This window comes from Petromyzon marinus, chromosome 69 (genome assembly GCF_048934315.1).
Source record: "Petromyzon marinus isolate PM22_M1 ecotype Great Lakes invasive population chromosome 69, UKy_Petmar_22M1.pri1.0, whole genome shotgun sequence".
NCBI lineage: Eukaryota > Metazoa > Chordata > Hyperoartia > Petromyzontiformes > Petromyzontidae > Petromyzon > Petromyzon marinus.
This window is the reverse complement of record NC_133735.1, coordinates 3,348,623-3,376,598: the sequence shown is the minus strand read 5'-3', so window position 1 is coordinate 3,376,598 and position 27,976 is coordinate 3,348,623. Positions and strand designations below refer to the sequence as shown.

The window sequence follows — 27,976 nt, the reverse complement described above, 5'->3', positions numbered from 1 at the left end:
ATTGACGACTTGCAGCTCAGCACATGGCAGACGCCCGCACAGTGCGACTCACGACCTCCTCTCGATACCAAGATCCAGGATGGCCACAGTCTGGAACGCCATCACCCCTCTGCACATTCGCAGCATCAACCTCAATCGTCTCCTTCAAGAGACACTTTAAAATCTCACCTCTACAACCACGCTTCTGGGTGACTCTGAGCTTGGCTCCGCGACCTCTGAGTTGCGGCCGTTACGTCCGCAAATGTGCGCGCGTTACAAATTGCATTGTTATTATTATTATTAACAACTCTGGGCGAATCTCGTTCATCCCAGCAGCTCTGCCGCTACGAAGGCCCTCGACCGCCGCAGCGACTTCAGCAGCCGTGATGGATCAGACAGCACCCAGCTGTTTCCATGGCTGCCTCCTGAGAGGAGGGAATGTCCAAAGTGTCCCTTCCACCTCCCGACGATCTCCTTTGTTGAGGTCAATGGGCCCACGGGGACGCACCGCGGAGCCATTTCTGGCTGGGCCCGACCGAGGTACGTGGGGGTCACCCGGCCACCAGCAGCTCACTGGTCAACACCACCCCAGGCCTGGCTCCTCGTCCGGGTGAGGTTCTCTGATTTTTGTATTTCAGAACCATTCATGAGGGGATTTCCTTTTGGACCGTGATTTGTCTGAAACCTCCCCCCCCCCCAGATGTGTTCGCCAAAGGAGACCGTGCCAGGAGTACAGCACTCCAGGCTCCATAGCTCTGAGGCTCATTGAAACACACAAACCCTACCACCACGATAAGGTTATGATCCTTGGGTGATGATGATGATGATGACTAAAATAATAATAATAATTATAATTTAAATGTATGAAGCGCCCTTAAACGATCAGTTGTCAGGGCCCATAGTAGGAGGCCGCCTCTCTGATGTACAGCAGCCCGAGCGTGCGAGACAAACCAAAGACGACGCCAATCGACGTCGGCCACTCAACTTGACATCAGCTCAACAGAGTGGCCGATGGCGTCATCATCATCACGTGGACATTTATAGTGGCAGCAGCCACAAACTCTCTAAACGCGTGGTGGTGATGTTGATTCTTAAAGGTGGAAAGGGGTGGGGAGACACCAGAGGATGCGGAGAAACATCCACGCAGTGACCACCAGCAGGCATCGTCAGGGGTTGGAATCGAACTCACGGCCTCCTGTATACCAGGTGAGGTAGTCAACATCTCCTAACGACCGTCATTATGATGAGAGAGGGAGCCGGAGACTTAAAATAAACTGCAGCAGGCATCGTCAGGGGTCGAGATCGAACCCGCGCCCTCCTTCATACCAGGCGAGGTGGCCAACATCTCACCGCAATCGAATGTAGGAACTGTGGAAGCCAATCACTGTTGGCCGCTCTTTATTAAAAATAAAATGAGAATCCGGGGCGTGGGTGATAGGCGTTTTTATTTCACAAGAAAATGAACAGCGCATGCGTGCAGGTGCCTGTGTTCTGTTGGCCCAGTCGGCACAGCAGAGGGTACAAGTGATGGTGCGTCGGCCAGTCATCTCAGTCAGTCAACCCATGGCATGTATCTACAGTGAGGGAAAAAAGCATTTGATCCCCTGCTGATTTTGTACGTTTGCCCACTGACAAAGAAATGATCAGTCTATAATTTTAATGGTAGGTTTTATTTGAACAGTGAGAGACAGAATAACAACAAAAAAATCCAGAAAAACGCATGTCAAAAATGTTATAAATTTATTTGCATTTTAATGAGGGAAATAAGTATTTGACCCCTCTCAATCAGAAACATTTCTGGCTCCCAGGTGTCTTTTATACAGGTAACGAGCTGAGATTAGGAGCACACTCTTAAAGGGAGTGCTCCTAATCTTAGCTTTTTACGTGTATAAAAGACACCTGTCCACAAAAGCAATCAATCAATAAGATTCCAAACTCTCCACCATGGCCAAGACCAAATAGCTCTCCAAGGATGTCACGGACGAGATTGTAGACCTACACAAGGCTGGAATGGGCTACAAGACCATTGCCAACAGCTTGGTGAGAAGGTGACAACAGTTGGTGCGATTATTCGCAAATGGAAGAAACATAAAATAACTGTCAATCTCCCTCAGCCTGGGGCTCCATGCAAGATCTCACCTCGTGGAGTTGCAATGATCATGAGAACGGTGAGGAATCAGCCCAGAACTACACGGAAGGATCTTGTCAATGATCTCAAGGCAGCTGGGACCATAGTCACCAAGAAAACAATTGGTAACACACTACGCCGTGAAGGACTGAAATCCTGCAGCGTCCGCAATGTCCCCCTGCTCAAGAAAGCACATATACATGCCCGTCTGAAGTTTGCCAATGAACATCTGAATGATTCAGAGGACAACTGGGTGAAAGTGTTGTGGTCAGATGATACCAAAATGGAGCTCTTTGGCATCAACTCAACTCGCGGTGTTTGGAGGAGGAGGAATGCTGCCTATGACCCCAAGAACACCATCCCCACCGTCACACATGGAGGTGGAAACATTATGCTTTGGGGGTGTTTTTTTCTGCTCAGGGGACAGGACAACTTCACCGCATCAAAGGGACGATGGACGGGGCCATGTACCGTCAATTCTTGGGTGAGAACCTCCTTCCCTCAGCCAGGGCATTGAAAATGGGTCGTGGATGGGTATTCCAGCATGACAATGACCAAAGACACACGGCCAAGGCAACAAAGGAGTGGCTCAAGAAGAAGCATATTAAGGTCCTGGAGTGGCCTAGCCAGTCTGCAGACCTTAATCCCATAGAAAATCTGTGGAAGGAGCTGAAGGTTCGAGTTGCCAAACGTCAGCCTCGAAATCTTAATGACTTGGAGAAGATCTGCAAAGAGGAGTGGGACAAAACCCCATTTGGTGGAGTCAGGAGACTGTATCCTTTGCCTTGGGGTTCCTCCAGAAACAGCAAAAACCACTGTTAGTGGCCACGTGGAATGTTCAAATGCTCAATGTGGAGGAGAGGCTGCCAATCGTCTGTCGGGAGCTGGACCGGTACCGCCTAGATCTCTGCGGCATTCAGGAGGTCCGGTGGATTGGCTCATGCCACCATGAGGGGTGGACAGTCCCTTACTGCCAAACAACAGGATGTGGCTCTTCTTCTGAACAAAAGAATGAAGGCGCGTGGCGGTAAGGTGTGGGAAGTTGTCAGGCCCAGGCTACTTTAGGCTTGCGTTTCCATCAACCTGAGGTGAGGAATGGTGGTCGTCGTTACTTATGCCCCCACTGAAGGCGAACATCAGCGGAGGAATTACAATCTGGTACAGACACAATGGGAGGCTGATCGATACCCTGGTGTGGTGAAAGGATGGCTTCCTACTGGTCAACCATGTTAAGTATGCCAATGAACTGGTGATTGCTGCTCACTCAGAGGAGGAGTTGGACGTGTTGCTGCTGAACTTGGAGCGTGCCACCAAGAGGTGGGGCCTTACCATGAGCCCCACCAAAACTAAGCACCTGCCTGGGTATTTTGTGCCACCACCGCAACTCCCAATTGGTGATGGGGCAGTTGTAGAGAGAGTGGAAATACCTGGGCAGTGTGCTCATGACCGGCTTGGGTTTGACAGCAGAGGTCTCACTCCGAATTAGCCGAGCGGCATTATATTTTCATCGACTGTGTAACGCTGTGTGGAAACTACTTGATCTGTCGCTCCAAGCGAAGCTTCAGGTTTTATTTCAGCCACGGTCATTCCCTCCCTTCTCTATGTTTGTGAAACATGGACCCACCTAATGGAACATCTTCGCCGGTCAGAAACATTTAGGTTGGCCTGCCAACGATCCATCCTGGGTTTAACCAGGCTGGATTGTGTGAGGAGCTCACAAATCCTTGAAAGATCTGGATAAAGTTATATCGGTGAGCTCTTCCAGCAGGCAAGGCTGCATTAGCTGGGTCTTGTTGCCCGCATGCCCAACCACCGCATACCTTAACAGCTTTTGTTCACCAAGATAGAGGGAGCTAAACAGGTGTGGCACGGGCTAGAGAAGAGACGGAGTGATGTGGTACAGGGGGACGTGGAGTTGAGTGGACTTGCCAATGACTGGTACCAGCGGTGTAAAGATCGGCCTCTGTGGAGGAGGCTCGTGAAGGACGCTACTGGGCAGCTGGAGGTAGTCGCTGAGGAGTGACACTCACAACAACGGGCGGAGCGTCGGGTGGATAAAGCACAGCAAGTTGGCACAGTAAGGGGCACAGGTGGTGCATTTGTCAGTCATCTCAGTCAAGTGACCCATGGCACCTGCAGGGTCTGTCCCGTTACCTCCTGCCAGTGGGCCTTCGACACTTCACGTACATAGCCTGGCACAAAGGCCATGGTGATGTCACCGCCACTTAGTGGTGAATGGCGGTTGTTGTTGTTGTGCGGGTGTTTGTGGGTGTCTGTGGGTGGATGTGCAGGTGTGTGTGCGGGTGTTTGTGGGTGGATGTGCGGGTGTGTGTGCGAGTGTGTGTCAATGTCTTGGTGTATGTGGAACAGTGGTGCGTTGCTCATGGTCACTAACACACCAGTGAAGATTATCTGAATAGAAACTGGGCCTCCCATAGGTCGATGCAGACTCAAATGAGTACCTTGTGCGGTGTATAAAATCATCACCACGGGGGAGACAAAGGCGGCCGGGCGTGGTGTTGGCCACCCACCCCCTCGTGTACTGTTCATGCTTTCATAGGTGCTCGCTAACAGCACTTTCCCCAACCGTGTGTTAAGGCTATCGGGGCTATCTTTGTCTTTGTGTGAGTGGGGAGCGGTGGGCGCAGTGAGGAGCGGACTCAGAGCCGGATTCAGGCACGGGGCTGTGGGGGGCTTCAGGCCAGGTGCTTCCTCCAGCTGGAGGGCCTCCAGAGATTAAGTGACAAGTTATTTCATTTGTGAATGCTGAATTTTATTTCTTGTTAGCCTTGTAAACATTCATGATATTTTTCTTTAATTTTTTTGAAAATATTACTGGAGGCCTCACGGTACCTGTAGCCCAGGGAGCCGTCAAAATCTTAATCCGGCCCCGAGCGCACTGCGCTTCGAGCCTCGCCATGAGGTTTGGGGCTGTAGTGCCACCTCTTGGAAGGCTAACAGAACTCTCATGTTCATCCCTCATACGGCCAGCATGAGAGAGAGAGAGACACCCAGACTCAGGGCTCGAACCCAGGCTCTCGGTGTCTGTGGGCCGTCTGCTAGAGGTGGCTGAGGTCATAGGGGAAGGTGAGGTCGCACCCTCTCATCTTCTCCGCGTACAGCTTGTCAAACCTCTCGCTCTGCTCCACAGTGAAGTAATTCTTCCAGTCTCCCACGGTGCCTGGCGGGGGGAGGGGCACGGTGGGGGGTGGGGGAGGGGGAAGGTGGTGAGGGGGGGTGCACGGTGGGGTGAGGGTCACGACCCATCACCTCGTGACCTTCACTCTCCGCACCTCCGATTAACGTGATTGGCTCCGTACGGTAGTGCTAAGGAGGTTCAACATACACACACATACACACACAGATACACACACATACACACACATACGCACACAGATACACACACACATACACACACATACACACAGAGATACACACATACAGACACATACACAAACATACACACACATACACACATACACACACACATACACACACATACACACATATACACACATACACACACATAGACACACATACACACATACACACACATACACACACATACACACACATACACACACATACACACATAGACAAACATACACACACATACACACACATAGACACACATACACACACATACACACACATACACACAGAAACACACATACACAGACACACACATATGCACAACAACCGCCATTCGCCACTAAGTGGCGGTGACGTCACCACGATGCTTGTGCCAGGCCATGTGCACTTTGAGGCTCGTGAAGTGTCGAAACACACACACACACATAGACACATAGACACACATGGCGCTGCAGGTTACTTTGTTGATGGAGTTAAAGAGCGATTTGTGATCGTGGGCCACTGAGGCAGACTCCATCTCCTCAGCAACCCGCGACCATCACCCATCCTTGCAGCGCCTCACGACTCTTCGAACCTCCGAGCGAAGGCTGCGGTAAGCCTCCTCATTCTCCGACGTGGGATGCTGTAGCCGATGAGAGTGGGCCTGTCGCTTTTTCTCAGCCAGCCTGAACACCTCCTCTGTCAGCCTTAGGTCTCTGGGGAGGTCTGGACCGTGTAGCCAAAGCAGCCATTGCAGCTGCATGAGCCACAGTCCTAAACCTCGCCCATTTCCCCTCGACATCAGGAGGAGTGGGGGACGATGCCAACCCCAGCCGCAAGTGATGATGAAATTATCGCTTGCAACTTTCATCAGATAACTGAGACCAGGCCACTTTAGGTTGGAATGGGGTCCTGGGTGTACACCCACCACCGGAGTGGAAGAATGGCAGGCGCATTTTACAGATGACAAGTCGATGGTCAGTGGGCAGATCAGCTCCACGGTAGGTCCTGGTGTCAAGGACATGGGCCTGCATCCGCTGGTCCGTCACTATGGGCTGCACAAAAATCGAGCAGCCTCCTACCGTTGTTATTGAGCTGATCTGGCCCATGCCTTCCAATCACTCCAGACCAGGTGCCAGCATCATGACCAACTCGGGCATTGAAGTCACCCAACAAGATGACTCTATCCCGAGGGGCCACTTTAGCCAGCACCTGTGACAGGAGGTCATATAAGGCATCTGACTCATCGGCCTTGCCTGCATCCCTCCACGGATGTTCGTCTTCGTAACCAAGACCACCATTCCTCACCTCTGGTGGATGGGAAGGCGAGCCCAAAGTAGCCTGGGGCTTACAGCGTCCACACCTCACCGCCATGCTCCCACACCCCCTTAATTATTTTGTTCAGAAGAAGAGCCACTCCTTGTTGTTTGGCAGTCTCCTGCCCGAAGTAGAGGACTTTCTCCCCGTCATGGTGGCAGGAGCCAGAGCCGGTCCACCGGACCTCCTGAATACCACAGAGATCCAGGTGGTACCGGTCCAGCTTCCGACAGGGGAGTGGCAGCCTCTCCTCCACAGTGAGCATTTGAACATTCCACGTAGCCAACCATAGTGTTTTTTTGTTGTTTCTGGAGGAGCCCTGAAGGTAAGACAGACAACAACAACAACCGCCGTTCGCCACGAAGTGGTTGTGAGCGTCGCTCCTCTGCCCTCTGTTCTTGCTGGAGGGTGAATGGTTCCAAATGCCCAGTAGCAGCGTTCTTCATGAGCCTCACAAAGAGACCCAAAGACTACTCGCACGTAGACCCATAGACTACGCACACAGAGACACGTAGACTACTCACACAGAGATCCATAAACTCACACAGAGACCCATAGTACTCACGCAGAGACCCAAAGATTAGTGACACAGAGACCCGTAGACTACTCACACAGAGACCCATAGTACTCACGCAGAGACCCAAAGATTAGTGACACAGAGACCCATAGACTACTCACACAAAGACCCGTAGACTACTCACACAGAGATCCATAAACTCGCACAGAGACCCATAGTACTCACGCAGAGACCCATAGATTAGTGACACAGAGACCCGTAGACTACTCACACAGAGATCCATAAACTCACACAGAGACCCATAGTACTCATGCAGAGACCCATAGACTAGTGACACAGAGACACATAGACTACTCACACAGAGACCCGTAGACTACTCATACAGAGACCCATAAACTCACACAAATACCCATAAACTCACACAAAGACCCATAGACTACTCACACAGAGACCCGTAGACTACTCACACAGAGATATATAAACTCACACAGAGACCCATAGTACTTATGCAGAGACCCATAGACTAGTGACACAGAGACCCGTAAACTACTAACACAGAGACCCATAGACTACTCACACAGAGACCTATAGACTATTCACACAGAGACCCATAAACTACTCACACAGAGACCCGTAGACTACTCACACAGAGACCCATAGACTACTCACACAGAGACCAATAGACTACTCACATAGAGACCCATAGACTACTCACACAGAGACCCATAGACTACTCATACAGAGACCCATAGACTACTCATACAGAGACCCATAAACTCACACAGAGACTCATAGACTACTCACACAGAGACCCATAGACTACTCATACAGAGACCCATAGACTACTCATACAGAGACCCATAAACTCACACAGCGACTCATAGACTACTCACATAGAGACCCATAGACTACTCACACAGAGACGCATAGACTACTCACACAGAGACGCCTAAACTCACACAAAGACCCATAGACTACTCACACAGAGACCACCATCACCACCACCGTCATCACCGTCACCTTTCCTCATGAAGGGCCCCTTGCTCAGGTCCACCAACCCCGCGGGCATCGCCTCGTAGTTGGTCATCTTGTTGACCCTCATGGAGGCGAAGGAGCAGTGGTGGACGATGGAGTCGATCGTGGAGTCGTCCTGCGGCCGGTCGAGGAAGCGCGACACGCGGAGCACGCTGCCTCGCAGGTCCTGCAACAGAGACCCGAGGGGTCGAGGGGGTCAAGGTGGACGAGGTGGACGAGGGGTCAAGGTGGACGAGGGGTCGAAGTGTTCCATGACTACATCGGCATTCATCTCCATGACCATTGATATCTCTACTGCGCCTCCCATTGTCACCACCACCACCTTCATCATCATCACCTCCACAGCCTCCATCATCACCACATTCATCATCACCTCCACGATCATCATCACCACCTCCATCACCACATTCATCATCACCTCCACCGTCACCTCCATCATCACACATTCAACATCATTACCGCCATAACTGGACACACACGAGCACATGATTGTTGAGCCACGCCACAGGGGCTCATGTGGGTGGCGTGAACACGAGGCCCTTGCGGCGTCATCCATTGTCAGTTTGTGTGTGACTTTGTCCTTGGCTTCCCGTGGTCGATTGCACGGCGTCATCCCCTTCTCTGGCGTTAGCCGAGGCGGCTCTCCTTCCCCTTGGCGCAGTAGTCACCAAGTGCGTTCGAGGCCTCTGATTGGTGCAGGGAGGTTCTCAAAGAGGATTCGTCACCGGCCACACAATTGAACTGATTGGTTCAGAACGTGAAACGTAAAAGGTGGAAAGGATTCTCTAGGGACAAAAACGGAGGGGAGAGACGAGGAATGCTTGGGGAGAAGACGAAAAGATTTCCACAATCTTAAACAAACACAAGATCCAGGTTCGTTTCAACACAGTACACAACATCCGTGATTTAATCCCATCTGTAAAGGATGTGATTCCTGACATGCAATACCCTGGTGTCTGCAAATTGAGTTGTGGTTGCGGCAGCAGTAACATTGGGGAAATGAAATGACATGTTTCGGACCGCATTCGTGAACACAAGGCAGATCTGAAACACGGTAGGACCAATACCTCTGCCGTTACTGATCATTGTTTTAACGCTGTGGGCTCACACGAAATTGATTTTTCCAAAACGGAGGTACTCTGCAAACCTACCGGCTACCCTCAAAGATTTGTTCATGAAGCCATCCAGATGTATGAACACAGACACAACTTTAACCGAGAAGATGGGTACAAACTGAGCAATCATTGGAAGGATGTTATTAACCAGGTAAAGTCTTAACTGACTGTGATGTTTCCATCCTACCTGCTATGTCAGCTGTTATTTCCGACTCGCTGTGTGTCTCTCTCTATGCCTCTCTCTTAGATCTCTGCTGCTTACCCTCTTTTTCTACACTTACATGCTAATTTCTCACGTTAAGTTTAACACGTAGAAGGCTTTTGCGACCAATATCCATAATAAAGGTTTTTGGGTTAGATGGCGTTATTTATAAATGTGCCATAACCCTCCACCACCCGACACGGCCAATCAGCAAAAAAGTGTCACGTTGACAAAAGACAAATAGTTCACTACAACATTTACAGTTTGAGTACGACGTTTCGCTGGTAAGTACCTACATTAAAATTAAACGAGATCCAACTAATACTTTGGAACGTAAGACTACTGCAATAATTGCAAATTCATTAATCCCTAAGAATGAGCAATACCAAATTAAGCCAAGGGCCTCAAAACCACCTAGACTATATGGGCTACCAAAGATTCATAAAATCGGCATCCCATTACGATCCATAGTCAGTACAATTGGCTCTACCACATATAAATTAGCAAAATATATAACTAAACAAATACAGCCCAACATCGGTAGGACATCTTCATTCATAAGAAATTCAGAACATCTTGTGAATGTGATTAAAGATATTAAAATTAATCCTAGCGATAATCTGGTAAGTTTTGATGTGATTTCTCTATTCACTAAGGTTCCAGTGAACGAATCGCTTAAATTACTTGATACACTAGTAATGAATACAGGTTTACCAAAAAATATTCCGAAACTTGCTGACCATTGTTTAAATAACACTTACTTCTTATGAAGAGGGGATTTCTTTAAATAAAAGGAAGGAGCAGCAATGGGCTCTCCTTCATCCCCTGCTATAGCAAATCTGTACATGGAAAACTTTGAAATAAGAGCACTTGCCTCGAGCACATTAAAACCATCTTTTTGGTTTAGATATGTGGTTGACACATTGGTTGTCTGGCCACATGGTAAAGATACACTTAATGATTTTCTAAATCATCTCAATGCACAAAACGCAGCCATCCAGTTCACCATGGCAATGGAGGTGAATAACACACTCCCGTTACTAGATATTTTGCTTGGACATGGCCTAAACGGTAAAATAACACACAGCGTTTACAGAAAGCAAACGCACACTGATGCTTATCTGAATGCAGATTCGCATCATCATCCAGCTCAGAAATCCTCTCTTATCAAGACGCTCGTACATCGGGCTAAAACAGTGTCAGATGGTGAAAGTCTAGTGAGAGAGATCAAACACGTTAAAGAAGCACTACGACAGAATGGCTACAATAATGCTCAAATTAACAGAGCACTGAATGCCAAATCACGATCTCAAAGCAATACTGCTGAAAGCGATCAGATTGTTAAAACAATTAAAATTCCATATATCTCAGGAGTAACTGACAAATTAGCCCGTATTTTGCAAAGCAAAACATTACAGTAAGAATTGGTACAGTACACAAAAATCAAAAACTAGTATCTTGCACTAAAGACGCATTTCCTAAATTATCAATAGAAGGTGTATATCGGATTAATTGTTTATGTAGCAGATGCTATATTGGACAGACGGGACGTAACATCGGCATCAGACTAAAATAACATCAAAGAAATATTAAATTATCTCAAACACAACTGTCGGCAGTGGCAGAACATGCTTGTCAACAAGGACACCCAATTTATTTTAATAACGTTGAAGTGTTGTGTGAAACGAATTATTACTGGCAAAGGCTAGTTAGAGAATCCATTGAAATTGAGAGAAACAGAAATAACTTTAATCGCTCTGACAGCTACAGGCTTAGTGCGGCTTGGAAGCGTATTATTAAATAATACATATTACAATTCCTTATAGGGGAAACACATACTAATTAACGGATTACTAACGTAGCATATAATCACAATAACACACATTACAACTAATTGCTAATCTACAACTCATTACTAATCAAAACCATTGACTTATTACCAATCGACTATATTATTACAATACCCCCCCCCCCCTCCGCCTCAAATCACTGCACCTGAAATGAGTTAAATGATGACGTCACCCTGCTGCTGCTCTATTTAAGACCGTGAGCAAGTGGAGAGGGCTTCACCATTCTGGCGAATTGCCCGATGATGCTGGATGCAGTTACCAGCGGAACCCGTTCCCGTTCTTCCTGAAGTGCCACAGCGGCACACGTCGGCGTCCCGTGGACTCTCCGGCCACCCCGGGGTTTGCGGGGGCCCCAGGCCGGACGGCCGGGGGTGGCCTTGCTGCCGGAGGGTGGTGGGGGGATCTCACCGCAACGAGCGAATGGAGACGGCGGGGAAGGAGACGGGGACGCGGCGTGCGCCGAGGACCACGGAGGACGCCCGCGGGTCCGAGACAGACCGGAGGGACGGCGCGGGCCAGCCCGGGGCGGGGGAGGCGACGGGGGAGGTGCGGCGAGGGAAGGGTGCGGGGATGGTGGATGGACCGGAGGGGGCAGGGGGGGGGTAGGAGCGAAGAGGACGAGGAGAAACGTCGGGAGGCTGGGGAAGGAGCGCCCCCGAGCAGAGCGCAGGGGACGAAGCAGGAGGGATGCCATCAAGCCGGGGGCCGCGGGAGGGACAGAGGAGGGAGAGGACAGCGGACGCTGGTCCGGTGGGGGCGGGGAGACCCAGAGAAGGAGCGGGGAGGTGGCGCAGTGGAGCAGGGGCGGGCTTGACGCCAACGCACGCCAGGAGGCTCAACTGCGTCAGGATGGAGTTGAAGGACGACGTGGAGGAGGAGGTGACGATTGATAGAGCGACCTTCGTGAGGTCGGTGATGCTCGGGATGCTGCGGGTGGAGGTGGCGGACCTGTACTGTTTGATTGCTCTGCCGGGGGGGAGGGCTTTTGACGTGAGCTTCACTTCGAGCCTCCTGCTGCAGAATTTCCTCACCCGCTTCGAGGAGAGGGCGGGGGAGAAGCCTCTGGCATCCATGAGGACGCAGCTGCTGTCGGATCTGGAAACAAAGGTTGTGACTGTCTTCTTGTATAACGAGGCACTGCATGACCAGGACGTGGAGGTGTGGTTGAGGCAGCATTGCGTGCTACTATCCAACTGCAAGAGGGTGCAAGACTCTGTGGGGATATGGACCGGGGCCAGGCAATGGAGGGTGCGCCTGAAGATGGAGGGGGGGGGGGGGGGTGCTGAATCATATCCCGAGCGCCTTAAACATCGGGGGGAACGGGGTACGTGGTACACGCGGGCCAGCCCAAACTGTGTAGGAGGTGTGGGGGAAGGGGGCATCTGGCGGCAGCGTGCGAGGCACGGATCCGTTACAGGTGCAAGGCGCCGGATCACACGGTGGAGGAGTGCGGGGAGCCGGCCCAATGCAACCTCTGCGGTAGCAGAGGGCACCTGCGTAGGAACTGCTCGGAATCATCCGCCAACAGGGCGTGGGCGTACCGGGGTGGGCAGGAGGGGGAGGCGGTGGAGGCGGCGACCGGACGGGGATCGGACCGGGAGCTTGTGGGGGAGGGGGCAGAACCACCCCCCCCCCCGGGGGGGGGGGAGATGGAGGGAGATCTGCGGAGGGGGAAGCCACGACACCACCGGACCGGGAGGAGGGGGAGTAGGTGGAGGAGGGGAGGGAAGGCGAGGGAGATGCCCCAGGAATCCCCGTGGTGGACTGGGCAGAGGCAATGGGCGAGGAGGAGGAGGGCGAGAGGGAGCAACGGGTGGAGGAAGGAGCAGAAGGGGCGTGGGAGGAAACGACGGGGAGGAAGAGGACATTGGACGGAGCCCTAAAGGGGACTGGCCCCCAGCACGACACGGATCGTTCAGGCTCCTCACCGGACACGGAGGAGTCTGGGTGGAGGAGGACAGAAGGAGGGGGGCGTTTGAACCGGGGGAAGCCCCGGAGGTCGAGGGGGAGGAAGAATGTGCGGGAGAAGGTGGACAAGGACGGTTGCGGGGAGCGTGCAACAGAGTCGGAGACGGAACAAATTACACTCCGGCATGGACCTCTCGGCGGCGTCCATTAACGTGAGAGGAATGAAGGGGAAGGGAAGGAGGGGAGCAATTATGCAACTGTTAAAAGCCACCAGAAGGGACGTGACCTTCCTTCAAGAGTGCCACCTACCGTACACCCTGGGTTCAGAAAGACCTGCTGGAAGATCGGGACGGCCACTGCTTATGGTCGGGCAGCAACCGGAGTCGGTGCACTGGGGTAGTTACCCTCCTAGGCAGGAGGGGATTGAAGGGTGGAGGGAACCCAAGAGATGATCCCGGGCCGACTCCTTTGTGTGGACGTGTCCTACCGAGGCGTGGAGCTGAGGCTGGTGAATGTGTACGCCCTGGTACGATGCATGGAAAGGGCAGAGTTGTGGGATAGCTTAGCGACCCTACTGGTTACTAGGCGACAAGTCATCGTAGGCGGAGACTTCAACTGCCCGCTATACTTAACGGACCTGGTGTCGGCAAAGGGGAGGAGGAAACTGGACTCTTCCTCCAGAAAGCTGAGAGAACTGATGGCGGACCTCGGCATGATTGACGCTTTCAGGAGGGTGCATGGTGCAAGGCCCGGGTACACATGGTCGGACAGAAGAGGGGGAGCGCAGTCGCGGATAGACTTTATCTTCGCCTCTGCCAAAGTAGAAGTGGAGAGTGCGGGGGTGGAGCCGTTCTCCCTCTCGGACCACAACATGGTCGTGGCAGGGCTCGCGATCCCAGGTGGGGCGAGGAGAGGAGAAGGAATGTGGAAAATGAACGTGGGTCTATTGGATGACAAGAAAGTGGTGGGGGAGTTTGTGGAAAAATACAACGACTGGAGGACCTTGCAGGACTGTTTCCCCACGAGGGTGGAATGGTGGGGCCAGGTGAAGGGCAGGGTGAAAGCGTTTTTCCAGTACCATAGTAGGAGGAGGGGAGTGAACAGGGAGTTGAGGCAGTGAAATGCCAGGCTGGAGAGGATGTACAGGTTGCTTGAGCTAGACTTCCCAATGGGGGAAAGGATAGAGGAGTTGAAAGGGAGGGTAGCCTCAGTGTTGGAAAGGAGAGCTAGGCAGCTAGTGTACAGGGCGAGGGTTAGGGCAACGGAGGAAGGGGAGAAGTGCACGAGGTTCTTCTTCAAAGCAGGTAGGGAGGGGGATAACGCAGTTAGGGAATTGGTAAGCCCTGCCAGGGGCAGGCAGACGACGACGGCAGGGATGATGAGCGTAGCGGAAGACTTTTATAGGGAGCTTTACCGGAGGAAAGGGACAGATGGGGGGAAGCAGAAGGAGTTGCTGGGGGCACTCGGGAGGAGGATTGGGAACCTGGAGCCGCTGGGGGAGAAGATCCGGCAGGGAGAAGTGGAAGGGGCGGTAAAGGGCCTGAATAGGAATAGAACCCCGGATGGTATCCCAGCGGAATTCTACGTCAAGTTCTGGGAGCTTCTGAAGGAGGACATGCTGCAAATCTGTAGGGAGACTTTAGAGGGGGGCCGGGTGACGGACGATATGCGGGAGGGTTTAGTTACGCTGATTTATAAAGGGAAGGGGGATCGCAAGGACTTGGGAAGCTGGCACAAATTACACTCCTAGACACGGACTACACGATTTTAGCAAGGATAGTCGTGGCGCGATTAGGGGAGGTGGTGGTGGGGGGGGGGGTGGTAGAGCCGGATCAGACGTGCGCGGTCCCGGGGAGGAGGATCGCGGACTCTCTGGTGGTGCTGGGGGAGGCCATAGAAGGGGAAAGACAGAGGGGGTGTCCACTGGGGATTCTGAGTTTGGACTTGGACAAAGCCTTTGACCGTCTTTCGCATGAGTATATGCCGGCAGTGATGGAGAGAATGGGAATGAGTGGGCCCCTGGTGGAGTGGGTGGCACGGCTCTACAGTGGGCTCAGGGCTAGGATTTTGATCAACGGGGAACGCTCGGGGGTGATTCGAGTGGAGTCCGGGGTGCGGCTGGGGTGCCCGATGTCCCCGGTCTTGTTCGTCATGAGCATGGAACCTCTTGCGCAGACAACAAGGGATAACCAAAGGATTAGGGGGGTGACAATCCCGGGCAACAAGGAGCAAGGGAAAGTGACTTTGTACATGGACGACGTGGCCGTGCTGTGCAGGGACGCTGCGTCGGTGTGGAGAGCTATGGAGGAGACAGGGCGGTTCTGTGCGGCCTCCGGCTTGAAGGTCAACGCGAGGAAGAGCAAACTCATGGCCTTTGGGGACTAGAGGTTGTTCGAGGGTCGGCCGCCGGAGTTGAGGCTGCAGACGGAAGAGATCACGGCGCTGGGGGTGACCTTCTGTAGGGATAGATCAGCGGAACGTAACTGGGAGAAAAGGATGAGGAAGGCGAAGGGACGTTTGGGTAAGTGGGCAGGGAGGCGGCTCACGATGGCTGGGAGGATCATGGTGGTGAAAGGTGGAGATGCTGCCAACGCTAAACCACCTGGCGCAAGTATTCCCACCTGGTAGGAGGGAGGTCAAGGCCTTGACGACGACGCTATTCGGATTTATCTGGGGGGGAGGGATGGAGAGGGTTAGGAGGGCCGTGCTGTGCATGCAGGTCGGGAACGGGGGGAGGGGCGCCCCAAATGTGGAGTACAACCTGACCACGACCTTTGTGTGTAACGCGCTGAGACTGTTCTTCTCCGCAGAGCCGCGAGGCAAGGCGGCGTGCTACACGAGGTATCGCCTGACGTGGCTCCTGCGGGGCCTCGGGCTGACCCAGGCCGAGAGGAGCACACCCTTGGACCGGCCGGGGGGCCGGCTGAGTGACGTGGTGGGGGGCTACGTGGGGCAGCACGGCCTGAACCGGTGGGGGGGGGGGCCGGTGGAGCCCCAGAGAGGTGCGGGCCGAGGCGGAGAAAGGGGAGGCCTGTGAGGAGGTGCCAGGGGCGAGGAGGGCGGTACACCGGCAAATCTGGAGGAACGTGTCGTCGGCGGCACTCACAAAGGAACAGAGGGAGCTGTCCTGGCTGGCGGTCCGGGACGAACTGGGGACGAGGGGCTTCAGCTACGCCCGCCAAATGGCGCGCACCCCCCAAGTGCCCGAGGGGCTGCAACGGGTACGAGAGCGCAGTACACGTGATGGTGGCTTGCCCCTTCGCCCAGGAGGTGTGGAGGCGGAGCGGACCGTTGCTGGCCCGGTTCGCCCCGTCGAAGGCGACAACGTGGGACGTTATGTGGGGGGAATTGCCGGGAGTGCGAGGGGAGGACAGGGACCGGGGCGTGGGCCATGATAGGCGACAACAAAGGAGGCCTCGTGGAAGGCCCGCAAGAAGGATCTGGAGGGGTCCCAGATGTCCCCTTGGGAAACGTGCCACGTGGCGAGGAGGTTGTTGGAGAGGGTGGTGGAGGTGGCCCGGGTGAGGCTGGGACACGAATCCGCACGGGAAAAGTGGAAGTGGCCGCTGCCCAGGGTGGGTTAGGGCGGCCTGGGATGGGGGGGGTGGGCCGTTACGGGCGCCCGGGGGCGAGGTCGCGCGTGGCTGGAGGGGCGGGGCAGCCCCTCCATGCACAGATGTGACTCAGCGCTGTGTCGGGGGGGTGATTCCGGTCTCGCGGACGAGTCGGTGGCCGGGTGGGGCCTTCGGGGCCTGCGGGAGGGGGCGGCCCCTCGATCTTTGTTTTCTTTTTGTTCTCTTCGCCGTGAAACTGAATAAAAAATTTTTTAAAATCGTAATTACCAGCGAAACGTCGTACTACTCAAACTGTAAATGTTGTGGATTCACTCTTCAGCACACCGCTGTGCTAAAGTAGTGAACTATTTGTCTTTTGTCAACGTGACACTTTATTTGTTCTCACATTAACATCGCTAGCCCCAGCCACTGCGTTGTGACCCGTGGGCTACACCCATTTCAAACCTTTAAAAACAGTCTGGCTCAGCAGCAGCAGCAGCAGCAGGTCACGGCTTTCCCACCTGATGACGGACGCTTGTGTTGCGCCCGAAACGTCGTGATTTATTGTATTGTATGCCTACTACGTGGTGACTTCACCGACAGAAACAAAGAGTATAGAAGACGAAGTTCAAGCCTCGTGAGCCCCAAGTAGCGTTGTGCCCAAAATCAAGGCTCTTTGTGACACAACAACGCCTGTCAGCGTCACGATTCTCATACTGCTGCTGATGATGATGCTGCTGCTGCTACTGATAATGCTGCTGATGATGCTGCTGCGAATGCTGATGCCGCTGATGATTATGATGGTGCTGATACTAATGATGCCACCGCTGCTGCTCCTGCTGATGATTATTCTGCTGCTGCGGATGCTGATGCTGCTAATAATGCTGCTATATTATGCTGATGTTGATGCTTTTGCTACTGCTGATGATGCTGGTGATTACCTTGATCAGCTCTTCGTAAGTCACGAAGAGAAAGTTGGCCTTGTGTCTCATCTCGTACCATTCACGCACGTGCTTGAACCACGTCTCAGAGTTGTCTTTCGCTGCCATAGCGGAAGGTCAATAACAAAGAGACACAAAAGACAAAGATCCCCCATGTAGCCTCTATCATGTTGTAGGGGCAACAACATTGCCAACACTACCATCATCACCACCACCATCATCACCACCACCATCATCATCACCACCACCACTACCACCACCACCATCATCACCACCACCATCATCATCACCACCACCACTACCACCACCATCATCACCACCACTACCACCACCATCATCACCACCACCACCATCATCACCACCACAACCACCATTATCACCACCACCATCATCACCACCACCATCATCACCACCACCACCATCATCATCACCACCACCACCACCAGCATCATCATCACCACCACCACCACCATCATCACCACCACCACTACCACCACCATCATCACCACCACCACCATCATCATCACCAAGATCATCATCACCACCGCCATCATCACCACCACTACCACCACCATCATCACCACTATCACCTCCATTATCTGGTGCAGTGTGCAAACATCGCCAATGGAGAGACAAAGACGTCCAGGCGTGGTGCTGGCCACCCAGCCCCTCGTGTGGCACAGTGACGGTCTTCATAGGCGCTGCTGCTACTCGCTAACAGCACTCGCCCCTACATCCTGTAGGTAAGTGTGAGTTAGTGTGGTTGAGTGAGTGAGGGTGTGTGAGTGTGAGTGGAGTTTGTATGATCTCCTCGTGTTCTACAGAGTGAGTGGAGTTTGTATGATCTCCCCCTGTTCTACAGAGTGAGTGGAGTTTGTATGATCTCCTCCTGTTCTACAGAGTGAGTGGAGTTTGTGTGATCTCCCCCTGTTCTACAGAGTGAAAGTGAGTGGAGTTTGTGTGATCTCCCCCTGTTCTACAGAGTGAGTGAGTGGAGTTTGTATGATCTCCCCCTGTTCTACAGAGTGAGTGGAGTTTGTATGATCTCCTCCTGTTCTACAGAGTGAGTGGAGTTTGTGTGATCTCCCCCTGTTCTACAGAGTGAGAGTGAGTGGAGTTTGTATGATCTCCCCCTATTCTACAGAGTGAGTGAGTGGAGTTTGTATGATCTCCCCCTGTCATTCAGAGTGAGTGGAGTTTATATGATCTCCCGCTGTTCTACAGAGTGAGTGGAGTTTGTATGATCTCCCCCTGTTCTACAGAGTGAGAGTGAGTGGAGTTTGTATGATCTCCCCCTGTTCTACAGAGTGAGTGAGTGGAGTTTGTGTGATCTCCCCCTGTTCTACAGAGTGAGTGAGTGGAGTTTGTGTGATCTCCCCCTGTTCTACAGAGTGAGTGAGTGGAGTTTGTGTGATCTCCCCCTGTTCTACAGAGTGAGTGAGTGGAGTTTGTGTGATCTCCCCCTGTTCTACAGATTGAGTGAGTGGAGTGTGTGTGTGATCTCCCCCTGTTCTACATAGTGAGTGAGTGGAGTTTGTGTGATCTCCCCCTATTTTACAGAGTTAGTGGAGTTTGTATGATCTCCCCCTGTTCTAAAGAGTGAGTGGAGTTTGTATGATCTCCCCCTGTTCTAAAGAGTGAGTGAGTGGAGTTTGTGTGATCTCCCCCTGTTCTACAGAGTGAGTGAGTGGAGTTTGTGGGATCTCCCCCTGTTCTACAGAGTGAGTGAGTGGAGTTTGTTTGATCTCCCCCTGTTCTACAGAGTGAGTGAGTGGAGTTTGTGTGATCTCCCCCTATTTTACAGAGTGAGTGGAGTTTGTATCATCTCCCCCTGTTCTAAAGAGTGAGTGGAGTTTGTATGATCTCCCCCTGTTCTAAAGAGTGAGTGAGTGGAGTTTGTGTGATCTCCCCCTGTTCTACAGAGTGAGTGAGTGGAGTTTGTTTGATCTCCCCCTGTTCTACAGAGTGAGTGAGTGGAGTTTGTGTGATCTCCCCCTATTCTACAGAGTGAGTGGAGTTTGTATGATCTCCCCCGTTCTAAAGAGTGAGTGGAGTTTGTGTGATCTCCCCCTATTCTACAGAGTGAGTGAGTGGAGTTTGTGTGATCACTGTGATCACTGTATAGCCCACCAGCTGTTTAGATAGACATCACTGTATAGGCCACCAGCTGTGTAGGTAGACATCACTGTGATCACTGTATAGTCCACCCAGCTGTGTAGATAGACATCGCTATGATCACTGTATAGTCTACTAGCTGTGTAGATAGACATCACTGTGATCACTGTATAGTCCACCAGCTGTGTAGATAGACATCACTGTGATCACTGTATAGTCCACCAGCTGTGTAGATAGACAGCACTGTGATTACTGTATAGTCTACCAGCTGTGTAGATAGATATCACTGTGATCACTGTATAGTCACCCAGCTGTGTAGATAGACATCACTGTGATCACTGTATAGTTACCCATCTGTGTAGATAGACATCACTGTGTTCACTGTATAGTCCACCTGCTGTGTAGATAGACATCACTGTGATCACTGTATAGTCCACCAGCTGTGTAGATAGATATCACTGTGATCGCTGTAAAGTCCACCAGCTGTGTAGATAGACATCGCTATGATCGCTGTATAGTCAACCAGCTCTATCGTCAATGAGCGTTTGTAACCTGTGACTGTCATTAAAGTTGTAGCTGTTAGCCGATCAGATTTAAATATGAAGCCCTCTAAAGTTCGTGTCTCTGAAGTCATTACGTTACACTTGTAGTGAGTGGTGATGGTGATAATGATGCTGCTGCTGCCGACGATGATGATGATGATGGTGATTGGAGACCAACCTTGATCTTCGAGGAATATCTCAACGTATGTTTCGAAATCGCGAGGATCTGGAATGTGGCAGGAGATTTTGCAGAATTCGTATAAGGACACCAATGTGTCCTTGAGATTCCTTGCCAAGTAAATGACCTAGCCGGTTCACACATCAGAGAATCGTGGTCACGATCGTCGTCGTCATCATCATCAGCAGAATAATCATCAGCAGCATAATCATCATCAGCAGAATCATCATCATCAGCAGCAGATTAATCAGCAACAGCAGAATCATCATCAGCAACAGCGGAATCAATGTTCTATAATTATAATTCTCATCAGGACAGGGCCACTGTGAGCCCCGCTGTGAGAGATAGACAGAGAGAGAGACAGGGAGAGACAGAGAGAGAGACAGAGAGAGAGACAGGGAGAGAGACACAGGGACAAAGACAGAGAGACAGACAGAGATACAGAGAGACAGACAGCGAGAGACAGGGAGAGAGAGACAGGGAGAGAGAGACATGGAGAGAGAGACAAAGAGACAGGGAGAGAGAGACAGGGAGAGAGAGACAGGGAGAGAGAGACAGGGAGAGAGAGACAGGGAGAGAGAGACAGGGACAAAGACAGAGAGACAGGGAGAGAGAGACAGGGGGAGAGAGACAGGGAGAGAGACAGAGAGAAAGACAGCGAGCGAGAGACAGAGAGAGACAGGAAGAGAGAGACAGGGAGAGAGAGACAGGGAGAGGGAGACAGAGAGACAGACAGAGATACAGAGAGAAAGACAGCGAGAGACAGGGAGAGAGAGACAGGGAGAGAGATGGAGAGAGAGAGAGAGGACGCGCTTCGTTTGAGCTCCCCGTGGTAACTTTATAAATCTAACATACCCTCTTCTAATTAATTTCTTTTCTTCAAGTTTTTACTCAGCAGGAGTAAAAATTCTGCCTTTTGCACACACAAGTAGTACTTTTTGTGTGTTGCTCTATTTTTCTTAACTTTTGTTAAGCTTAACAGTTCAGGGTGAGGCCATTGCCTTTTGAAACACGGTGGTGTTTCTTAGGCGATGGGCTCAATTCCATAGTTAATTAAAGCATCGTTTTCATACTTTCCAGGTATTTTTTATACTCTACTTATTGTTCCTTTATTCTTCTGCTATTGTTTTTAATCTCAGTTTACGAATCTCAAACTATTTGAGATTTGTTATAACTTGCATTTTGTGTGAGCCACGTGGAGGCATCTACACTGTAGCGCAGAAATTTAAGGCCACACAAACAATTGTTTACTTTGAGGCTAAAGCAACCTATTAGTTAATGATTCCTTAACACACTGCGTTTTTTTTGTTTGCCTCCACGAGTGTGCAAGGACTCCAAGTTATATTTATTTAACGATGAGTGAATGTATTTAATAAACACATTTTTCTAAAAAGTAGATTTGTTTGCAAAATACATTCATTTATTTAACACGCAAATTTATAATTAGAAATCACTATCAAATTATTTTTTTAGTTACTGCTTCATAATTTATTAAATAAAAATAGTATATTGAATAAATAAATATATCTCTTTCCTTTTTTTTCATTATTTTCTTAAACGAGGATTCTTTATTCATCCTCAGTTTACATTCTCTCAAGGGCAGCTCTGTATAGAAGCACAGCACCACAGTCAGGTAGAAATTGAAGGCAGCAGGAACAAAATGGCCACCTACGCAAAGGTCGCAGCTGCCAATCTGCCTGGAGTCACGAGGCCCCCCACCAGGGCCTCTGCTCCAAGGCCAACCCCCCCAAGCACGCTGCGACCACTGCCGCTGCGTGAGAACGGCATCCGCTGCTACGCCTCGAGCTCCGTCACGATCGAGGCGTACGTCGAGGCCCTAGCCGCCATCGTCCCGCCAGCCACCATCACCCACGCCTCGAAGGTCAGCGGGAAAGCCGTCTTCTTCCTGACGACGAAGAAGGTGGCCGATGCGGCCGTCGAGAAGGGGATGACCGTGGGGGGACTCCACGTCCAGCTGGAACCCATCGCTTCGGTGGCGGCGCGAATCGTCGTTTGGAACGTGCCGCCCTACATCCCCGACAAGGCCGTGTTGGAGCACGTGTCCAAGCTGGGCACCATCGTGGTGCCAGTACGTGCCCTGGCACTGGGGTGCAGACACCCTGCTCTCAATCACATTTTATCTTTCAAGAGGCAGGTGCACGTCCTGCTGACTCCCGGACAGCAGGAAGAGGACTCGTTTGTCATTGTCAATGCAGGCATTGCCCATAGACTGTTTTACGCCAAAGATTGCATCAGATGCAATGATTGCCTCAGATGCAATATTTGCAAAGAAGAGGGGCACTTCCGAAGGGATTGCCCTAAACCGACGACGGCGAGGGTCAGAGAAAAGAGCGGGGAGGAGGGAGGCAGAGCAAGGGGGGGCAAAGCAGCAAGAGCCCCCATTGCAACAAGCCCCCCAACAGCCCACACCGGATCCGCGAGCCACGAATCCTCCTACACCTGAAGTCGTGGCCCCAACTTCGCCGCCTCAAGCTACAAATCGCAATAGGAAGAATACAGAAGGACCCGGATCTCAAGGGTCAAATTCAGAGGAGGAACCGCTCCCAGACCTCGAACAGGAAGAAGCGGTGAAACCCCCCACACCAGGGGAGGAGGCAGAACAGCTGCCAGACGCCGAAGACGCGGTTTTTGCCTTCCCGGACGCCACGCCGAGTGAGGCGCGGGCGGCGAGGAAGAAACCCGCCAAGAGGAAGAAGCAGCGTGCGTCTGGGGAAGGGTTTCTACAGCAGGAGACCGTGGACGTGCCTGCAGATCTAAGCTACCCGTCGGAGGCCGTTTGACTGTGGGAAGGGCTGCGTGCAGGTGCAGCACTTGTCGTAGTTATAAAGAAAAAAAAGAGAGAGAGCGAGAGAGAGCCAAATGGAGTAGGAAGAGAGGGGGCAGAGAGAAAGGGCGGGCGGAGAGGGGGGTAGAGAGAAAGGAGAGGCAGAGAGGGGGGTAGAGAGAGAGAGGGGGCAGATACAGGGGTAGAGAGAGAGGGGGGGGCAGAGAGGGGGGTAGAGAGAGAGGGAAGGGGAAAGGATAAAAAAATATTTTGTTGGGTCTTTCATTTAAGAGGGTGGGGGGGGGTTAGATAAAGCAAAGCATAAAAAAACGAAATGATGAATGGAGCAAAGTGCCGACTACACCGAGCATCTTCTTGTTTCCTCTGATCGTGAAAAAAAGAGAGAGACAGGGAGAGAGAGACAGGGAGAGAGTGAAGAGGGAGAGAGGGGAGAGAGAGAGGACGCGCTTCGTTTGAGCTCCCCGTGGTAACTTTATAAATCTAACATACCCACTTCTAATTAATTTCTTTTCTTCAAGTTTTTACTCAGCAGGAGTAAGTATTCTGCCTTTTGCACACACAAGTAGTACTTTTTGTGTGTTGCTCTATTTTTCTTTACTTTTGTTAAGCTTAACAGTTCAGGGTGAGGCCATTGCCTTTTGAAACACGGTGGTGTTTCTTAGGCGATGGGCTCAATCCCATAGTTAATTAAAGCATCGTTTTCATACTTTCCAGGTATTTTAGTACTCTACATATTGTTCCTTTATTCTTCTGCTTATGTTTTTAATCTCAGTTTACGAATCTCAAACTATTTGAGATTTGTTATAACTTGCATTTTGTGTGAGCCACGTGGAGGCATCTACACTGTAGCGCAGAAATTTAAGGCCACACAAACAATTGTTTACTTTGAGGCTAAAGCAACCTATTAGTTAATGATTCCTTAACACACTGCGTTTTTTTTGTTTGCCTCCACGAGTGTGCAAGGACTCCAAGTTATATTTATTTAACGATGAGTGAATGTATTTAATAAACACATTTTTCTAAAAAGTAGATTTGTTTGCAAAATACATTCATTTATTTAACACGCAAATTTATAATTAGAAATCACTATCAAATTATTTTTTTAGTTACTGCTTCATAATTTATTAAATAAAAATAGTATATTGAATAAATAAATATATCTCTTTCCTTTTTTTTCATTATTTTCTTAAACGAGGATTCTTTATTCATCCTCAGTTTACATTATCTCAAGGGCAGCTCTGCATAGAAGCACAGCACCACAGTCAGTTAGAAATTGAAGGCAGCAGGAACAAAATGGCCACCTACGCAAAGGTCGCAGCTGCCAATCTGCCTGGAGTCACGAGGCCTCCCACCAGGGCCTCTGCTCCAAGGCCAACCCCCCCAAGCGCGCAGCGACCACTGCCGCTGCGTGAGAACGGCATCCGCTGCTACGCCTCGAGCTCCGTCACGATCGAGGCGTACGTCGAGGCCCTGGCCGCCATCGTCCCGCCAGCCACCATCACCCACGCCTCGAAGGTCAGCGGGAAAGCCGTCTTCTTCCTGACGACGAAGAAGGTGGCCGATGCGGCCGTCGAGAAGGGGATGACCGTGGGGGGACTCCACGTCCAGCTGGAACCCATGGCTTCGGTGGCGGCGCGAATCTTCGTTTGGAACGTGCCGCCCTACATCCCCGACAAGGCCGTGTTGGAGCACGTGTCCAAGCTGGGCACCATCGTGGTGCCAGTACGTGCCCTGGCACTGGGGTGCAGACACCCTGCTCTCAATCACATTTTATCTTTCAAGAGGCAGGTGCACGTCCTGCTGACTCCCGGACAGCAGGAAGAGGACTCGTTTGTCATTGTCAATGCAGGCATTGCCCATAGACTGTTTTACGCCAAAGATTGCATCAGATGCAATGATTGCCTCAGATGCAATATTTGCAAAGAAGAGGGGCACTTCCGAAGGGATTGCCCTAAACCGACGACGGCGAGGGTCAGAGAAAAGAGCTGGGAGGAGGGAGGCAGAGCAAGGGGGGGCAAAGCAGCAAGAGCCCCCATTGCAACAAGCCCCCCAACAGCCCACACCGGATCCGCGAGCCACGAATCCTCCTACACCTGAAGTCGTGGCCCCAACTTCGCCGCCTCAAGCTACAAATCGCAATAGGAAGAATACAGAAGGACCCGGATCTCAAGGGTCAAATTCAGAGGAGGAACCGCTCCCAGACCTCGAACAGGAAGAAGCGGTGAAACCCCCCACACCAGGGGAGGAAGCAGAACAGCTGCCAGACGCCGAAGACGCGGTTTTTGCCTTCCCGGACGCCACGCCGAGTGAGGCGCGGGCGGCGAGGAAGAAACCCGCCAAGAGGAAGAAGCAGCGTGCGTCTGGGGAAGGGTTTCTACAGCAGGAGACCGTGGACGTGCCTGCAGATCTAAGCTACCCGTCGGAGGCCGTTTGACTGTAGGAAGGGCTGCGTGCAGGTGCAGCACTTGTCGTAGTTATAAAGAAAAAAAAGAGAGAGAGCGAGAGAGAGCCAAATGGAGTAGGAAGAGAGGGGGCAGAGAGAAAGGGCGGGCGGAGAGGGGGGTAGAGAGAAAGGAGAGGCAGAGAGGGGGGTAGAGAGAGAGAGGGGGCAGATACGGGGGTAGAGAGAGAGGGGGGGCAGAGAGGGGGGTAGAGAGAGAGGGAAGGGGAAAGGATAAAAACATATTTTGTTGGGTCTTTCATTTAAGAGGGTGGGGGGGGGGGGTTACATAAAGCAAAGCATAAAAAGACGAAATGATGAATGGAGCAAAGTGCCGACTACACCGAGCATCTTCTTGTTTCCTCTGATCGTGAAAAAAAGAGAGAGACAGGGAGAGAGAGACAGGGAGAGAGTGAAGAGGGAGAGAGGGGAGAGAGAGAGGACGCGCTTCGTTTGAGCTCCCCGTGGTAACTTTATAAATCTAACATACCCACTTCTAATTAATTTCTTTTCTTCAAGTTTTTACTCAGCAGGAGTAAGTATTCTGCCTTTTGCACACACAAGTAGTACTTTTTGTGTGTTGCTCTATTTTTCTTTACTTTTGTTAAGCTTAACAGTTCAGGGTGAGGCCATTGCCTTTTGAAACACGGTGGTGTTTCTTAGGCGATGGGCTCAATCCCATAGTTAATTAAAGCATCGTTTTCATACTTTTCAGGTATTTTTAGTACTCTACATATTGTTCCTTTATTCTTCTGCTTATGTTTTTAATCTCAGTTTACGAATCTCAAACTATTTGAGATTTGTTATAACTTGCATTTTGTGTGAGCCACGTGGAGGCATCTACACTGTAGCGCAGAAATTTAAGGCCACACAAACAATTGTTTACTTTGAGGCTAAAGCAACCTATTAGTTAATGATTCCTTAACACACTGCGTTTTTTTTGTTTGCCTCCACGAGTGTGCAAGGACTCCAAGTTATATTTATTTAACGATGAGTGAATGTATTTAATAAACACATTTTTCTAAAAAGTAGATTTGTTTGCAAAATACATTCATTTATTTAACACGCAAATTTATAATTAGAAATCACTATCAAATTATTTTTTTAGTTACTGCTTCATAATTTATTAAATAAAAATAGTATATTGAATAAATAAATATATCTCTTTCCTTTTTTTTCATTATTTTCTTAAACGAGGATTCTTTATTCATCCTCAGTTTACATTCTCTCAAGGGCAGCTCTGTATAGAAGCACAGCACCACAGTCAGGTAGAAATTGAAGGCAGCAGGAACAAAATGGCCACCTACGCAAAGGTCGCAGCTGCCAATCTGCCTGGAGTCACGAGGCCCCCCACCAGGGCCTCTGCTCCAAGGCCAACCCCCCCAAGCGCGCAGCGACCACTGCCGCTGCGTGAGAACGGCATCCGCTGCTACGCCTCGAGCTCCGTCACGATCGAGGCGTACGTCGAGGCCCTGGCCGCCATCGTCCCGCCAGCCACCATCACCCACGCCTCGAAGGTCAGCGGGAAAGCCGTCTTCTTCCTGACGACGAAGAAGGTGGCCGATGCGGCCGTCGAGAAGGGGATGACCGTGGGGGGACTCCACGTCCAGCTGGAACCCATCGCTTCGGTGGCGGCGCGAATCGTCGTTTGGAACGTGCCGCCCTACATCCCCGACAAGGCCGTGTTGGAGCACGTGTCCAAGCTGGGCACCATCGTGGTGCCAGTACGTGCCCTGGCACTGGGGTGCAGACACCCTGCTCTCAATCACATTTTATCTTTCAAGAGGCAGGTGCACGTCCTGCTGACTCCCGGACAGCAGGAAGAGGACTCGTTTGTCATTGTCAATGCAGGCATTGCCCATAGACTGTTTTACGCCAAAGATTGCATCAGATGCAATGATTGCCTCAGATGCAATATTTGCAAAGAAGAGGGGCACTTCCGAAGGGATTGCCCTAAACCGACGACGGCGAGGGTCAGAGAAAAGAGCGGGGAGGAGG

At 51.3% G+C, this 27,976-nt stretch overlaps 1 protein-coding gene across 2 annotated transcripts in view; it reads right to left on the bottom strand.

Annotated features, from left to right (window-relative positions):
• Window positions 1–1,012: 1,012 nt before the first annotated feature.
• LOC116957040 (sulfotransferase 2B1-like) overlaps window positions 1,013–27,976 on the bottom strand; it is a 46,247-nt gene continuing 19,283 nt past the window's right edge. For both annotated transcript variants that reach the window (XM_076054990.1, XM_076054989.1), the window contains exons 4-7: window positions 20,733–20,859; window positions 17,898–17,998; window positions 8,313–8,493; window positions 1,013–5,288 (exon numbers count right to left, since the gene is read on the bottom strand). In XM_076054990.1, coding sequence (XP_075911105.1) covers window positions 5,167–5,288; window positions 8,313–8,493; window positions 17,898–17,998; window positions 20,733–20,859 — 531 coding nt within the window. In that variant the 3' untranslated portion in view covers window positions 1,013–5,166. The remainder of the gene's footprint in view (window positions 5,289–8,312; window positions 8,494–17,897; window positions 17,999–20,732; window positions 20,860–27,976) is intronic.